This window comes from Micrasema longulum, unplaced genomic scaffold (genome assembly GCF_059751315.1).
Source record: "Micrasema longulum isolate JH-2025_06_02 unplaced genomic scaffold, ASM5975131v1 h1tg001554l, whole genome shotgun sequence".
NCBI classification, from domain to species: domain Eukaryota; kingdom Metazoa; phylum Arthropoda; class Insecta; order Trichoptera; family Brachycentridae; genus Micrasema; species Micrasema longulum.
The window spans coordinates 169,684-187,470 of NW_028278737.1; the positions used below are offsets into that span (position 1 = coordinate 169,684).

The window sequence follows — 17,787 nt, forward strand, 5'->3', positions numbered from 1 at the left end:
CTGGAGAAAGTAGCATGAGAGTAATTGGCCTGACATACCAAAGAAGAGCCGCAGGGTGCAAGGAGGAATGGAGACAAGGTGTAGCGCTTCTTATGATGATAATGAAATATAATGTGTTAACAATAGTTTTGTCCCTTTTTTACCAAATGTAAAATTAGCATTCAAAGTAAAAATATATGAAAAAAATATACGTCATTCGAAAGGTTTTTTTTTGATCTACAAGATATTGTGTTTATTTTTAGGTTAAATATGTTATTTTATTTGATAACGAGCCTTCAAAGTGGAATGTCAAGTAGACAAGGTGAGCATTTTCGACGCCTTTTTAAAAATCGATTTAAGAAGCATTTTAATATAGCTCATTAAACGATGTTCTATTGTAACGGTTACCCTAGTAATTTCATAGTCTTTCCTTTCTCTCCCCTCCTTTTTAATAAACCATTTTTTTAATTATTTCTTTCACAGAATCAAACATTTTTCTTAAAAAAATAGCAGTGCACGTTTGTGTTGACTACTAACGTCATGTGTTTTGTCAACAAGTTTGTTTTATATTTTTATGCAACTACTTTGTTGAAGGTAGGTATTGCATGTTGGTGTAAATTGTTTCCTAACAAAAAGACGGGTGCGTCTCGAAACCGGTAGACATAGAGAAGTTGATATGCGATTATATACAATTATTCACTTACATTCAAGTAAATGCTTGACTCAATGTAATGTATTTTGCCCTTTTCTTGGAAATGTATCATAGGATACATATGGTGTTATTTTTTCTCACGAGTAAAACATAATCCAGTTAAAATTGCTTTTCCATATTTTTCATTCATAACTGCATTCTTGAAATTGCGAATTTTTTTGAGAACTCGACATTTTCTTAAAACGTATTTATTATTGGGTTTTTTTGTGATTCAAGTAACATCTCAAGAACGATCTTTGTTTAAAAAAATACACCAAACAACTTAGCCTGAAGGTAATCTTATTTATAATTCATATACAGTTTAAATTATTGTTTTTTATTTCAAGAGCACAAAATATTAATTATTAAAATCAATACACACGGTAAAATATCGAGTTAAAAAAAAACGTTTAAGACTTTGATATTTTTGTGAGCCGATTTTTGGCGTGTTTTGTTGAGTTTATACAAAAATTATTGATGTCTCGATACGTGTTTAATTTTTTTTTTAATCTCTAACTGCCATTTGTTTCGAATATCGTATTTTGAATAAACGATCTTCAATTTATAATGATCTTTAATTTAACCAAAGAAATAGCCCTTTCAATTATTAAACGTATTTTAAAAAATCGTTTTTCTAGGATAAGGATTAAATAATTATGAAAAAAAAAAGGCACAAGATTCAATTTTATAAAAGGCAGTGAGAAAATATAATGAAAAGGGTAAAATTATTTATGAAGAAATAAAAATATCATAGTTCAAACATAAAATGAGTTAAATAATTTATAATGAAATTTATTTTTATTGTTATTATTTAAAATACACATGAGAGTACGTTTATGAGTGCCCAATTTAAATATAAAAAAATAAAATAACATCAATTAATTAAAATTACAACTACATTTCTTCAGCCACCGTTTAAAATATCCAATATCCATTATGTAGGATATGCTTATCTCTGCAAGGCGTGTCTCTTTGACAAGGTGACTGCTACTATTGATGAACCTTCGCGAAGCAGATTTGTTCGTTAGAAAGCTCCTATGACAATGTTTTAAGAAGGCTCATATGACAATGTTCTGCCTATTGTTTGAAATTTCTCAACTAGAAGCTTTGTCTATTTTCCAAGAACTGACAATGCGTCGTTAGGCCTCAAACACTTAACGAATATATTGTATTAAATAATGATAATATGTCTTAGTATAATAACATTGCTATAAGGATTTGTTGTTTGCGTTATTCGAAAACGAACGCCTATACAATTATGCATCATGTTTAGGTAAAATATCTAATTTTATTATGTTAATTTTGCTCTTAAAACATTTAAAAGGCGTTTGTACTTATTAAGCACTGAATAAATATTTAATTAAAAAAAGAATGACACTTATCTACTCAATTCGAAAAAAACTAATTATCTGTTTCCTTGGTCTCTTGATATAAGACTGATACGTTTTTTAAAAATACTTTCAATAAAGGTGCGCAGATTTTCACGAACACTGTTATCAATATTTTTCTTTTTTGGGTGGTACCGTGTGTGTTGGATTTGTTCCGACGTTTCGGCTACCATTGACTGCGACACGGTACAAATTACTAGTACTTAAACACACATTTTTTTTCTACAAAACACTCAGTTACCCTGAAGATGGCTCTTGCAATGGTAGCCGAAACATCGGAACAAATCCAACACACACGGTATCACCCAAAAAAGAAACATATTGTTACTTCCAATGTACTTAAATATGTGCAGACAAAGCTGCATTTCAGTCTCTAGTGAGTTATTAAGATTAAAATTTATTGCAACAATTAGGTCCATCCGTGACAATGTCCAATCAATTTAATCTCAGTGAAAAATTCACTTCCCCTTTTCTCAATCCAATGAAGTGCAAAATATGCACTTTTTGATTCCTTTGTTTCAGCACAAATATGCCAAAGCTACTAGATTACAGAGAGCTTCTTCGAGCAGCTTTTCTCGTTCGGCAACGAGCAACTTTTCCGTGTATGTGGACACCGCCAAAGAGACTCATGTCCTCAGATGCAGTGTGCGGTTTATGGTGGGCAAGCTGCAACAGATGGGAAAAACATTATTTAGAAAAAAGTCTAAGCACTTACAGGGCTTGTGACCCGTCATTGGGTGGTTAAGTGGCCATTCTACACACCATATAACATTCTCTATTTTGCATATTCTTAAACATCGATATTTACTCTACTCAACCTTTTAATCATTCATGAAAGGTATTTTAGTAGTAGGTGAAATAATTCATTTAGATTCATTTGAATTACACGAATAATTAAGGTTGCCGCTCCTTTACTTCACGAAAGTTAACAGACGGAAAAGTAGCAATGTGAAAGTTTCAACAAAGGCAGAGTAGTGATTGTTACACAATGTATTAAGTGGCCACTTATGCCAGTCAATGATAGGTGACGAGCCCTATCAATGCTGAGACTTTCATATTCCTTTTTTTTCAATATGCTTTATTTCTGTTATATTATGTTAATCTTTATAATTGCCAAAATATTTTATCATTTTAAATTAAAATAAGTAAACAAATAATCTGATTTTACGATGAATTAAATTTTATTTACAAATGTAACTGCACGGTTTTTCAGTCACAATGTCATTAAGACTCATCATGCACGGCGGCATAATTTGTAACGTCTCGTCTGATTACGACTATAGCCCGTATGAGAATGAAGGGAAGGTAGGTATTTATCTATGAATTCAAATGCCATCTATTACGCGCTACGTATAAAGATATGAAAATGAGAGTTCATTCGTTCATAGTTTATTCTTAAATGGAGTATAAACCTCAATGCGAGAAGAGTTATTTACAAAATAAAACTTTTTTTGTCGCAGAATATTTTATAATGTCAAGGTTTACTTTGAAACTTTAGCGAATGTAGGAATTTATAGCTTTTACGGTTCAGTAAATGGGAGTTTACGTTCATATTTATATGTATCCAAGTATACTTCAACAGAACGTCTTAAGTTTTCAATTTTACCGTTCATCGGCTGAAACAAAGCTTGCAAAACGAAAAAAGATATTTTAGGAAAAATGTCATATTTTCCAGTGTTAGCAGAATAATCTCCAGAATAATGGCTGGAAAGGTAAAAATATGGATGAATATTTTCACAATTTTTCACGCTTCTTCACAAAATTTACTCAAGTGTGTTTTTATTTAAATCCTCTTATATGAAAAGATCTCTCTGTCGTAAGGCGGTTGCGACAATATTATATAATTTTAAATAAAAAATAAACGAACTGGAAAATATTTTGACGGGATATTGCAACGCTTCCGAAATAATAAAAAATATTTATCGAAACGTTTAGGAGAATTAAATAGGTTCTTAGTAAACACGTGTTAAAATTTATTTAATGAGTTAGTAACTTGAGTCGATTCACAATTTATTTATTCATATGTAAAAATATCAGAAATAAAAAAAAATAATTTAAATCTAAGTTGAAAAAATACGTACGTAGCAATTATGTTAGTTCTGAAAAAGTACAAATCATAAAAAATAAAAAAAAAGATTTTTTTAACTAAGTCCGAGAAAAGACGCAGCAGCCTCCTATAACGAGCGTCTTGAGGATGCGGCGGTAGATCTGGCTTAGACACGTGCTGCGCATGGCTCAGGACAACCTAAACTCAAGTTGCCTCTTTTTTAAAAATGCGGGATCACGCCGTCCTGGAAGGCCGTCAATGACGATATTAAGACTTTATTCGGTGAAATTAAGGGGCGCTGAATTGACATGGGAAAAAGCGAGAGTGCTGGCTGGCAATGGGGTCTCCTGGAGGCCACTGGTGATGTCCACATGCTCCACTTAAGAGAAGATATGAAAAAGAGAGAGAGAGAAAAAGTGCAAAGTGAATTGTGAATAATTCATTGAAAATTAAACACTTTGTAATTGTTCTCACATATAGATCAATACATTATATTAAAACTAGTTTCAGGTATTCTGAAAAACACATCATCAGGTGTTAAGACAAACTGTGTATAAATTAGTATCGATAACTTATGCTTGGTTTAATAACATTTATATTTAAGTTCATATTCAGACGATTACAAATTACGCATGTTCTTGACTAAGCTAGAATAATTGAGTTATTCATTTTAATAGAACAAGGAAGTCATTATTATTTTTAAAGGTATTTTTTTTTTGTTTCAGGTTTACTCCGAGTGACTTAAAATAACACATTTATTTTATTGGAAAATGATCCAGAAAATAAGTTTTTCTCAATTCAAATATTGAAGTGTATATTTGTAAATATTCTAAAATACAAATGAAAGCTTTGTTTTTTTTAAAAAAATATGGAATTATTCGCAAGGGATAAAAATAAAAAGTTAAATAGGTCTTGAATAAATAGAGTATGTCTTTATATGACTTCTAACATAATGTTATATCAATTAATTTATTAAAATGGATGCAACTGACGTTGTGTATTCAATTGAAGAATGCGAGAACATGGGATTGAATATCACCCTTAGCAAATACAATCCAAACAGACAGTGGAATATAAATGGGACAAACTTTTCTTGTTTGGAACACGCCCCTCAACTGAGCTACGGAAAATGGATCAAAGTCATAGTCCTCAGTATTCTCGCCTTGCTTTCTCTCGTCGGGAACTTGGCTACCATTGTCAGTATCCGCCGGAGCCAGAAGGCCAGGAGATTTTCCAGGACATCTTGCAGTGCAATATATAGTCTCATCCTCCAGCTCTCTGTCGCGGACCTGTTTGTAACTGTGTTTTGCTTGGCCGGTGAAGCTGCGTGGAGCTATACTGTGCAGTGGTTAGCGGGGAACGCTGCGTGTAAACTGTTCAAGTTCGTTCAAATGTTTAGCTTGTATTTGAGTACGTTTGTGCTAGTTCTGATTGGAGTGGACCGCTTCGTAGCGGTCAGGTATCCAATGAAAAGTCTTTCTACAGCAAGAAGAGGGACGAGTCTTCTTATATTCATGTGGATCCTTAGTGCAATATTGAGTCTACCCCAGGTGAGTGATTTATTAATTTATTATATTTTATGTATTTGTAAAACCTTGAATAATACTAATGTGTCAATACTCAAACACATTAAGATTTTATTTATCAAACTCAGAATTTTCTTTTTATAAGTTCGTTGTTTTTTCATTAAGATGCCGGTATACTTTTTATACAAACGTAGGTATTATCATTGTTATTTGCTAAAAATTTAATTTACTTTATGGGATTTATCAAGAAAATACTTCAAAGGCGCTTCTCAATAATTGCTTCGAAATATATTGTTTTTAAGGCAAAAAATCTTACAAAGAGAAAGTAAGATACTTATTATAAATACCCATGTATTTATGTTTTGAAAAATATTTTTAATCCTACTAAAGCTTTCCACTAAATACCAAAGTACATATACAATACACAAGTTTTCAGTCAAGCTGAATAAAATTTAAAATCTTTGTAAAATTAATTGAAAATTATTGTTTGTTGTTATAATAAACAATATAATAATAATAGTTATAACTTAAAAAAAAAAATGTTTCATCAAACAAACAAACCATCACGCTGTTTTCCCGTAAGGGTTGGCAGAGAGGATAGAACACCATATTATTCCGTCTTTGTACACATGTCTCCCTTTCTCTACACTCGTACATCTTTTCATGACAATTTTTTCGCCAATTATTCCAATTTTTGACATGTTTATCTACAAGAGTTGGTTGAATTTGGTCATGCCATATCTTTCTAGATCTTTTTTTGTTCCTGCATCTTTTAACATTCTCATTTTTAATCTTTTAAGCTGTTCTTTTGCTGTCCATTCGCTTTACATGTCCAAACCAATGTGTTATATGAATGTCTATATAAGGATCAGTTTATTTAAACGCCCTTATAAAGGAGCGGTTCTTTTCTAAAACCGGTGGGAGTTTCAATTCTCATTTAGTAATTTTACTCAAAGTTAATACGTAGTTTAACAATTCTACTTTAAAAGTGGCATTATTAATAGCATTGAGATATTACCAAACTAGTTGACTCACAAATTATGATTTTCCAGTGGCTTCAATTATCGTAATATCTGAAAAATGTAAACTCATAAGAACAGGTATTGGGAAAATTTCAGAGAAGGATATAAAATGAAAGTCTAGGTATTTACAGGGTTTTCGGCCTATCATTGGCTAATTTATCCAGTCATTTTACACACTGTGCAACATTCACCACTTTGACAATCTTTAAACATCCATATTTCTTAAATTCTTTCGTTTGTTGATTTAACTGAAATAATAAAGCTAAAACCTTTATTGATGTGAAGAGATTTATCTGATAGCATTATTGCACATACTTGGCAATGCTTGAAAACCATTTTCTAAGTTTTGTGCTTCAGTTGGTTCAGTTACAATATTTTGAATTTGCTCAAATTTTTGAAAAAAGACTAGATTTTACCTTCTTGTGTATTGTTTTTATTCATAATATAAATAATATAATGTAACCAAAACACTTTAAAAAAAAAACTAAGCTTAAAATGTGGTGCTACAAGAGGACATAAAAAATCTTCTGAGTGTACAGAGTCTGAAACAATGACGTTTTCCGACGAATGAAAAATGATAAGGAGGTACTGAAAAACATGGAGAAAAGAAAACTTGAATACTTTGGGCATGGAATGAGAGACAAAAAATATGTCATTTTTCAAGACGTTCTACATCAAAGGATTGAAGGAAAAAGTGCAGGTAAAAGGCGCATCTCTTGGCTAAAGAATTTGCGTGACTGGTTCCATTGCAGCACTTGGTCCGTGTTTAAGGCAGTTGCCAAATTGAGAATTGCCAGGATGATTTTTCATCCTCATCAGGGAGAGGAAATATAAAAAGAAGAAAAAATAAAAACAGAAATGGTGAACACTTCAGAGAAGGCAATATGAAGTATCAGGGAAACAGGAAAGGAAATATGCACCTTAGGCTTTAGGGGGTGATAAACAGTACAGAGTCTATAAAATTTTTAACAAACTCGAAATGTTGTTTAAAAAATTTTTACTTCAAATCGGTTACGAAATTATTCATTTAATTCCGCATTTCAACTCTTTTTTGTCGATCGTAATAAATCATATAAAAATTGTAAGGATGACAAAAAAGTACCAGTTAGAAATACAAAATCACATTTCATGTCGCAATGAATTTATTATGCATGTAGTAGGTATCGGTAGGAGTTGCGATTGTGTTACAATATTTATTACATTCACTAGTATTGGAAACATTTTTCATCCGGATCCGGTGCAGTTTCCAATAAATTACGAGTTATTGCTTCAGTAAATTGGCGCAGACAAACTCTTGGTTCGGTCAGTAACGCCATTTTAAACAGTAAGAAGCTCTATTTACAACCATTCAAAGCTTCGTTTACAAAAAAACTCGGCAGCCAACTGATTCAATAAAACACACTAATAAGGATATTTTAGGGTTTTCAACGGATATTTATCGGCAAAAAATATTAAATTACTGACGAATGGTTTATTTACGATTTGCCATTTTGCTTACAATACAATAACGGTTCGGTAAGATAAGGTATGACTCGCATTTGTATAGGTTACGATTATAGCATTATAATTTTCATTACTTAAGCTATGCTAGTTTAATGACATTGTGATTATTTTTTGTTTATTTTTAAATGTTACTTAATAAATTAATAAAAATTTTTGATATCTGTACCTTAAAGAATAAACCACAATAGTCACATTTTAATTTTTGTATCAACCAAATGTTTAAACCTTTTTAACTCTTTTTTCATAACTACAATCATTGAGTTTTGTGAACGGTGAATTTAATAATTTAATTCATATTTGGAATATTTAAGAAAGATATCCCAACCTATGTATATTTTTAAAGTTTATTGACTTTTGTGTTTTCGTGTAAAAATTGTCTTATAGACAAAACACAAGACACTTTTTGTTTTTTTTTTCATTAAACAGCAATTTATTATTTATTAAATTGAATAAGCTAATATTTAAAAAAAAAATAAATATATATTTTCTGAAAACAACAGCATTTATTTGTTATAAAAGATAGCCCGAGAAACAAAATACGAAAATTCTTACAGTCATTATCCAAAACATGAGCTGATGAGAAATTATGCGGAATTAGACCGTAAGATTCCTTTGCTTTTCGAAGCATCAACCGTTTTGAAGGTTGTGGATCTTTGCATTTGGCCGTGCTTATTGGACGTAAAAAGTGTTTTGAACTTGTAGAAAGTCAAAGGAAAATACAATGTTTTGCGTCCTTGTTATTTTTGCAAATGTCTACAGCTTTGAAATTTTCTCTATTAAAATTCATCTTATGATGAAGGTTTCTTATCTGCTCGAAGCTGCAGCCATACAGCAAAAAAGGTAAGCCACCAGTATTATTTTTTTCTAGCTACAAAAAGAGCTGAAGATGATTCGTTTAAAGAAATTATATTGTCATATTAAACAACTCCATATTCAATTTTTTTAAATGCTTGGTTCTTGAATATGTTCTTGCAAATTGGACCCAATTCTATGGAGTCAAAATATGCACACCATTTAGCTTCCAGTGTTTAATGTCGACTTCCTTGTGGGTCTGGTGTCGAAATATGAATTTATGATTTTTAAGGTTAAAATAGTATTTACAAGCCAGGTATATGCAAATACAATTTACATATTCCTATTTCAAGGAGGCCAATTATCTGACCAAATTGTCAGCTTATCTATATTTCCTAAAGTACTTCTAGATGCTCAATTAATCAAGCAGAAGCTTATCTCGTTCTCGCCCCTTCTGACTCTTGTTTCATCCCGCATCATTGCTGTGGTTTCCTCACTTAAGTTTTTGTGAATTGTGTAATTCAGAGTTCCCATATTAGATATAAACATAGGGTAAAATTGGTAATTCTTTCAAAAAGTTGTTGAGGGTTGGTTGGAGCTCCTACTCCAGTTAGAAATTGACAGAGAGGACACGAGGTTGCTGTTTGGTGTTTATTTATTACATGGCGAATAAATAATGAATTATGTTGCACGAGTTTAACGGCGATAGGGAGTTGAAGAGACTGCACTTGAAGTACATGCTGGAACTGAATGACGTCGTCGAGCTGGATTGAAGTGAACTGAACTTGTTGAGCTGACTAACTGAACGGGCTGACTGACGTTGGCTGCGTCTTGTGGTCGTTTTATAGACGACGTTCTTTTGTAGTTTTTTTCTTCATATTAGGGACGATGTAAATATACTGCAAAACGATATCCTCTGATTTCACGTGCAATACTCATAGAGTTGCATTATACGTATGTATTGGATTTGATAGAAAATGATGACATTGCATTGTCGGTCATAAGTCTACTTTAGGTGAAATAATTTAACACGTGTTTGTTATCAATTATGGACTATGGACCCTACATACTAAAGTGATTGCCCGCTATCACTTTGACCGTTATTTATTGAAAATCGCAAGAATATAATTGAATAAAATATGTCCATATATCTATTATTACAATTCAAACAAAAAACTTATTTACTTACCAAAACCGTTATTCTGCTGGAATGTTAGAAATGTATTTAGTGAATCTCGTCGTCTTTTTTTCAATTTATTGGGTATTTCTTACGAAATTTGTTAACGTTTACAATTGTTTTTTATGTTTTATGTTTCTTCATTATGTTTATTTTGTAATATTTTCATATTTTTACTAGTAGATAAATAGTAGCAGGGGGTATTTCGATTAATTTCTAACAAATAATTTTGAGTATAATTTGGTGAGCAAAAACAACTGTATCACATCAAATTGTTAAATTTCAATGATAGCCCTAAATGAATGGTTTAATAATAGAAGATGGAATCATCAGTGACATAGTCGCAACAAGCAATTGGTTAAAACAGGTATAAACAACAAAACAAAATGAAAATGACAATTTGATGTCAGAATCCATACAAAAAAATATTTGTCTGAGATAAAAAAAAGGCTTGAAAAAAATTATTTGTTAACGACTTTTTTTAATCCATTTAGCAACACCCGCCTTTTTAAACCAGATTTCAGGGACGTTTTTGCATTTTTAAATTTTTTTTTTTTTGCTAGAAATAATTTTTAGTCAAAAATAAACCTTCATTTACTTATTAACATCAAACAGTTGTCACAAGTCAGCCGCCAATACAAATATGGATATAAATCGTAAAATTGTTAGAGCATAAACAACGTATGTTATGTTCGACTCCGTTGGAGAGCCAACCATCGGACCGTATATTTATTTTTTAAAGGAATAACCCGCTAAGCCTCTATTCTAGAGGCTTGTCAGCAGGTAGGAAAGAGAGGATATGGAAGAAAGCTATTAAAAATACACCACAACACCAAGACCAATTGAGAAAAATCTTTCTTGGATTTTTTTCTTGCAACTGGAGGGAATCGAACCCGCGACGCCAGTTTCACAGTTTCACGTCTAACCAACTGCGCCACGGCGCCTTACGGGAAGATTGAGAACAGGATGCTTTGCTCTACAAATAATACGAACTTCTACTGCCAAACATCACTTTACCATTATAGTAAGGAAGCTTTTCAGTAATTTACTGCAAAATCTAGGGGAAGAAATAAATTATAAAAAATTGAAGAATTAATAATAAAAAAAAAAAATAATTTAATAAATTCAAGAAAAGCTTCCTACGATAAATTAACATTTACTTTATTTTTATAGTAAAATACATGTTAGTATATATATGTTTCGTACGTATTATTTAAATAGATAAATATGCATATTATGTACATGTGTATACCTGTGTTTATTAATTAATTAATACTGTTCAAGTGTTGTATTTTTTCAATTCTTAATTGTTAATTTATTGGTTTTGCATTTTTGTTTCAATTTTATATTATGCCAAAATCAAAACCTACCTCTTTTTTTGCTAGTGCAACCTGAATTATTCTGATTTTTATTTATTTATTTATTGTTTGTTTGTTAAAAAAAGGTTAAGCAATAAAAAAAATATTATAAAATATGCCTATTGCTTCGATGGTTTAAAATGACCTTTGGCAATAAAATACAGGATTTTTTAGTTAAATAGCATGCCAATACTTCAGTTTTAAGCCTAGTTTGATTAGGGTAATTATTGTAACAGCCCTAATACCTGTATTTATACAGTATTTTTATTAATGTCTAATATGCGCTAAAAGAAATAAAATTTTAAAAATCAGAACTGAAAAAAAAACTTTTTTTTAGTGAAAATCGACTTGACAAATACGGTAAAGGCATTTTTACCTACTCTTCAGATGGCTTTATAAAATTTATTTAAACATTCTGGAGTCTGGAGACTATGGTGTGTGACCGAGTAACCAGCTTCAGCTCTTACGATTTTCGAAACAGAACTTAAAATGTTTTTTTAAATACCCTATAAAAAAAAAGGTATTTTTCTTAAAAATACTATATATAACTCAGTTATAATAATAAAATATTCAGGTGTCCTATACCGGAGTAGTTATAATTGAAATGATATATTGAATTTAATAGATTCCGCAAGCAAAGTATGATGGTCTCAAAATTTAATAAGTCACCATCATGTACCTACAAAATTATAATCAAAGTATTAAAATTATTATTCGGTAATATATTTTGTACATTGTATATAAAGGAACGGAGAGCAGCTGGATAATTTATAACTGTCTTCTTTTATGGGTAAAATATTTCCTTTATTTAGCCACACATTTTATTTGTCGGCATAACTCTTATAAATAATAAAATATTATTAAGGTTTTTTTTATCGGACAAGTATTAAAAGCATGATGGTAAATTTATTAGAAAATACAACATTTTTCTATAAACAATAAACTAAATTGCTTTGAAATTTAGTTGAGTTTAGCTTAACTCACTTTTATTGTTTTTACAAAGTTTAATTGGCAAACAAAAATAAAATGCTTAACGCTTATAAACTTGAATTAATTATTGTGTTGTCAAATGTTTTGTTGTAATTGTTTAAAAATTGCACGTAATAAAATAATCAATTATTAAAAAAAGCATTTGACACGAATGATACGAATCTGAATTTAATAGCACAATTTTACTGGCAAATGTGAGATAATATTTGTATAAAACCACTCACCGATTTTTGTATGTCTACTGATTACGAGACGTACCCGTCTCTTCATCAGGACACTAATTTTACTAATATGCTAACTAACACACATACAATAATTCACAATAATACTGAATCAGTTTTTTAAGTTTAGTAGGTTCTTTTTCTCTTTTGTATATTTTTTATTAATTAATTCTCTTGAATAAAATATTTACATTTGACAATTTTAATAAGTTTTTATATTGTTAACACTCATATATCAAATTGGGAGGCCATTTTTAACGAGTAATAAATAACTCATTATTAGGAATGGAAATCAAGTTGCGGTAGCGTGGGGTACGAACCTCGGACCATTGATTTGTGAGTCTGCTATACTAGTCGCGGCACCACAACCCGATTCAACGTTATGCATTTCGAAAAAAAGGAAACAACCTCAGTAATACAAACCATAATGTGCTGTCTATTATTTTTATTTTTATGGATAATTAACACTCAGCTATTTAAAAAAAGTACAATTTAATATCTAAACTTTCAATTGGTTATTTATTTCTTAGTTTATTCCATTATTTATTTTTTAACCATGCATAATTTTTGCGTACATTTATGAACAAGCTGCGTGCGTATGTGCAGTTACAAATACTAACGCGTTGTTCGAATTAGTAACAAAAAAAAACTACACAAGTGTCAAGCGTTTAATAAAATCTCAGTCGATAAAAATGGACAACGATATTTATTTATTGACGTATTATTTGATAATTGAAGTGTTTTACATTCGGAATTTGTCATAAAATAAAAACCTGTAAAGTATAAATTTATTTTGGGCGTCATGAGACGTTTAATTAAATGTAAACAAAGAAAGTAAATTCTTAAGTATTACACCACTCACAAATTATTCAAAGTAGCATCGACATTGCCATAAAAAAATATTACAAGCCCGAATATGCAATTGATTAGACAATTGGATGAATAAAAATGTCAATATGTATTACAATAAATCTTTTAAGTATAAATACGGCAAAAAATTACAAAGTTTAATGTTAAAATATATTTTTAAAAAAATATTTGAATGAAATGAAAATTAATTTGATGATCATTTTTAGACTCATAAATGATGTTTTACTTTAAAACCTCTAAAAAAAAACCTTGTTCTAAAATTTTTTCAATTTGAGATAAACACAAAACATTTTACGCAGGAAAAATTACACAAACGACGGATTGCGGGTTTATTCCAGCGCTTAACCACGTTCAACCCAGGTATAATCGTGGAATAAATAAATGTGGTCGTTTTCAAAGCTCTATACCGAGTATAATTTTATGCGTGGTTTTAGAATTTCTACCACTATGCGTTTATAAGTTTATATTTGGTCTATAAGTAATGCCCGACATGTATTTCATCAATATTATTGATATGGGCCACGTATAAAGTGCCATAATTGTAATGTTATCCTTCAAGGGCGTTTTACAAAGTGATTCATAAACATGTTTTTTTTTTGTATTATGGATAACTTATACAGAACATCCGAGATCCAAATTATCCAAGGCCTTAGGAACAAATTCACTAGGCCCGCAGAGCTAATGGTATGAGGCCCGATGGGCTGAATTAGATAGCAAGTTATAGTCAGTGATATCAATAAATCATTTTCTACATTTGTCCTAGTCTTGTAACAAATAATCTTTTTTTATAGTTTTTTAGATCGAAACCACCAAAATACTAAAAAACTATTTTTTTTTATTCAATTCAACACGTGATGTGAATGATACGCCGATTGATAGTTTAGGCTATAGATAATTGATTAAAATTGATGTATTGTTAACTTTGGAAAAGTATTTCGAATAAATCACAATGCGTAGTCCTTGATGGAGCGCAATTTTTGCATGCTTTACCCTAATTATAAAAAATTATATGTTTGGGATATGTAGTACAAAGAAAAGATGCTCGTTATCGAGTAAAATTATCCTAGGGGCATGAAAGCTGAAGATCCAAAACAAATATTTTCTGATCTTGGACAAGATAGGGACTTTTGGTATATAAAAATATAAAAAAGTCCTTATCTTGTCCAAAATCATAAAAATATTGGTTTTGGAACTTCAGCTTTTATAACATGGAATAAATATATTAAAAACAACCTTGTTTAATATTTTTCTATAATATTCAAGTACATTATTTTTTCCCAAATTTGTAGACACAAATAGCATTTTTAGAGGTCGAAATGTGACGATGGAAACATTCTCAAATACAAAGTTCATTTTTAACTCAAGTAGGGAAGTGGAGCTGGTAATGTAAGATTATCGCCATTGATTAAATATATCATCAAGAAAATTACAAAGCTAGAAAAAAAATATGAAATGGTTCAATTCATTATAATTTTGAACAAGTTGTCAGGTTCAAACTTTTCTTCATATCTGCTTTAATAACATATATTTACGAGTCTTTATTTAAAACAGAATGGTTCGTAGAAACTTGTATTTTTATTTTATAACCGTGTAAATTTTTAACACAATTAAGAGTAAAAAAACGATAATGAACATTAATTTTGTTCTTTGCTAAAATTAAAGAGTCAGGTTCAAAAAAAGTATGTAGTTCAATTATCACTCAATCACAAAACGATTTTTGTTGTTTAACACAAATATTTACTCACGGCAAATTGAAAGTAGCCACAATAAAAGTAACATAAAATGAATTGAAAGTAACATATTGAAACAACAAATAAACGGTTTTAAAAATAACCATACTTTTAAAAAATACAATCGATGCATCAGAATATTACTTAAGAAAAATATTTTTAATAAGGTTTCAAAAGTAGGTATAAACTATTTTTTTTATTTTACTCAAAAGTCGATCCTCTGATCAAGTTCTCTCCTATACCATTTTCGATATAATAATAAATAAATAAATACAAGTTTTAAATTTATTTTTATTCCTTACGCACCCATACACATGCACCCTCACCCTTTCATTTACAGACGCACATACATATACATTCACATACACACACACGAAAACAGACATTGCACACATACAATTTTGTAAACTCTTTTCTCATATATTTATTATTTGATAAACAATTGATTTTTTAAATTAGCTCTAGTATTGTCAATATATATCTCTTTTTTTAAATGTCAAAGCTCTAAAATCCAAAAAAAAATAAATCAATAAAGATTGTTTACTTTATACCTAGGTAATTACAGTTTTATCTAATAAAAATCCTACGAAATCTTTCCATGTTTCCTAATGTTATGTGAATTTTCCAAAGAAAAACTTATTTGAATGAAGAAAAGTATAATATTTTAATGATTTTTCAAAATTCGTTTATTTGCCATCCGGTTTTTAATATAATATTGTTTTTTTAAATTTGATTTTATACTTTTTTGAACACCGTTACTGTGTTTTTAATTTTATGTTTGGAGGAGTCATCCGCTAATCAATTCTCATTGTCACCTGATCTACTATCGTTTTAAATTATAAAACAGTGCAGAAACGAAATCACACGTTTCCTGTATTCAAACAATTAATTATCGAAAAACTAAATTCCCGATGCCAAATCGCTTATGCATATGGATATCAAACTGCTGACAGCCAAGGAAGTAGTACATGAAATCCAGCGCCCACTAGGAAGCAAAATTACCACTGGACAATATTATACAGTTAATAATTGGACAACATGGACAATGTCCGTTAATAAATAAATAAATAAATAAATAAATAAATAAATAAATAAATAAATAAATAAATAAATAAATAAATAAATAAATAAATAAATAAATAAATAAATAAATAAATAAATAAATAAGGGTAGTTTGGTCAACAAAGAGTAGTTAAAACAGTTTTAGACAGTTACAACATATATCAAGTTCAATGCTAATATAATGAATAAATTCAAAACAAAACTCATTTAAGATTTACAGAACATCCAATCCATCTCAATTAAATAAGACCAATTTAATTCGAATATTTATTATTTTGAAACAATGGATTTTCTCTTGGGCTTTTAAAAGCAGGTGCGATTTACAGACCTTCTTGCCTTGGGTTGGTTTGGCACTCAATAAGCGGAAAATGAATGATTAGCTGAGATTTTATCTAGATTCAAAGCAGAAGTTTTCTAAAGTAGAGATATAAACAAAATTTTCAATTCCCAATTAACGTTTGTTAAGAATAAATAAATTAAATAAGGTTTGGGGATCATTTTAACCTTTCAGAGCCTGAACGTGAAAAAAATCCTTGAGTTTCTGAGGACTGAGGTTACCGGGAATAATCCAACTTAAGTGCTATAAACACGACTTCAAATTAATGTCATTATGAATATCATGGTACCTAGTGTTTATATAACTGTAAATATTCAAAATAATTCTCTTTTGTATGCTGATGATGCCGTGTTTCTTGCTAACAACAAATAAAGGCTGCAAATCTTAAAAACAAAGGTCGACGATGCATACAAGGGAAGGAATTTGCTAACGTCGCAAGAGGCGAAATTAGCAGTTCACAATGGAGTCCTGGTCCCGACCCTGACGCATGGGAGCGAAGTATGGACTAAAAAAACACGGGGATTAAAGCAATTTGGATGCTGTCAAAATGCGATCTCTCAAGTGAATGTGTGGTAAAACTATGTTCGATAGATGCCCAACTGTTGAGATCCGTAAATTATGTAAGGCTGAGATTAACATAAATGACAAAATCAAAAAAGGAGCTCTGCGCTAGTTTGGACATATTAAACGAATGAACAGCAAAAGAACGGCTAAGAATATTTACAATGCGAATGTTGATAGATGTAGAAATAGAGGAAGACCGAGAAAGACATAGCATGACCAAAGTTAACAAATACTCAAAGATGGACATGTCAAATGTCGAAACAATCTGCGCGCGTGCATGAGAAGATGTATGAATGTAGAGGATGCGAGATCTGTATGCAAAGATAGGGTGATGTGGCGTTCTATCCTCTCTGACTATCCTGACGGGGAAACGGCAGGATGCTTTGTTGTTGTTGTTGTTAATATTTCAATTTTTCTGCGAAATTCATACATTTTATCATAAAATACTATGGCGAGATGATGCTTTATTACATCGTTCTGCTTTCTTTGTGACGCGTTGAGTTCAGCGATTGAACAACACTGACGTAAAT

General features: G+C 30.4%; 1 protein-coding gene across 1 annotated transcript in view; it reads left to right on the forward strand.

Moving 5' to 3' along the window:
• LOC148274941 (gonadotropin-releasing hormone receptor-like) overlaps positions 1 to 17,787 on the forward strand; it is a 287,367-nt gene that overhangs the window by 94,243 nt on the left and 175,337 nt on the right. Inside the window, exon 2 of the mRNA XM_088236390.1 lies at positions 4,831 to 5,655. Coding sequence (XP_088092516.1) covers positions 5,083 to 5,655 — 573 coding nt within the window. The 5' untranslated portion in view covers positions 4,831 to 5,082. The remainder of the gene's footprint in view (positions 1 to 4,830; positions 5,656 to 17,787) is intronic.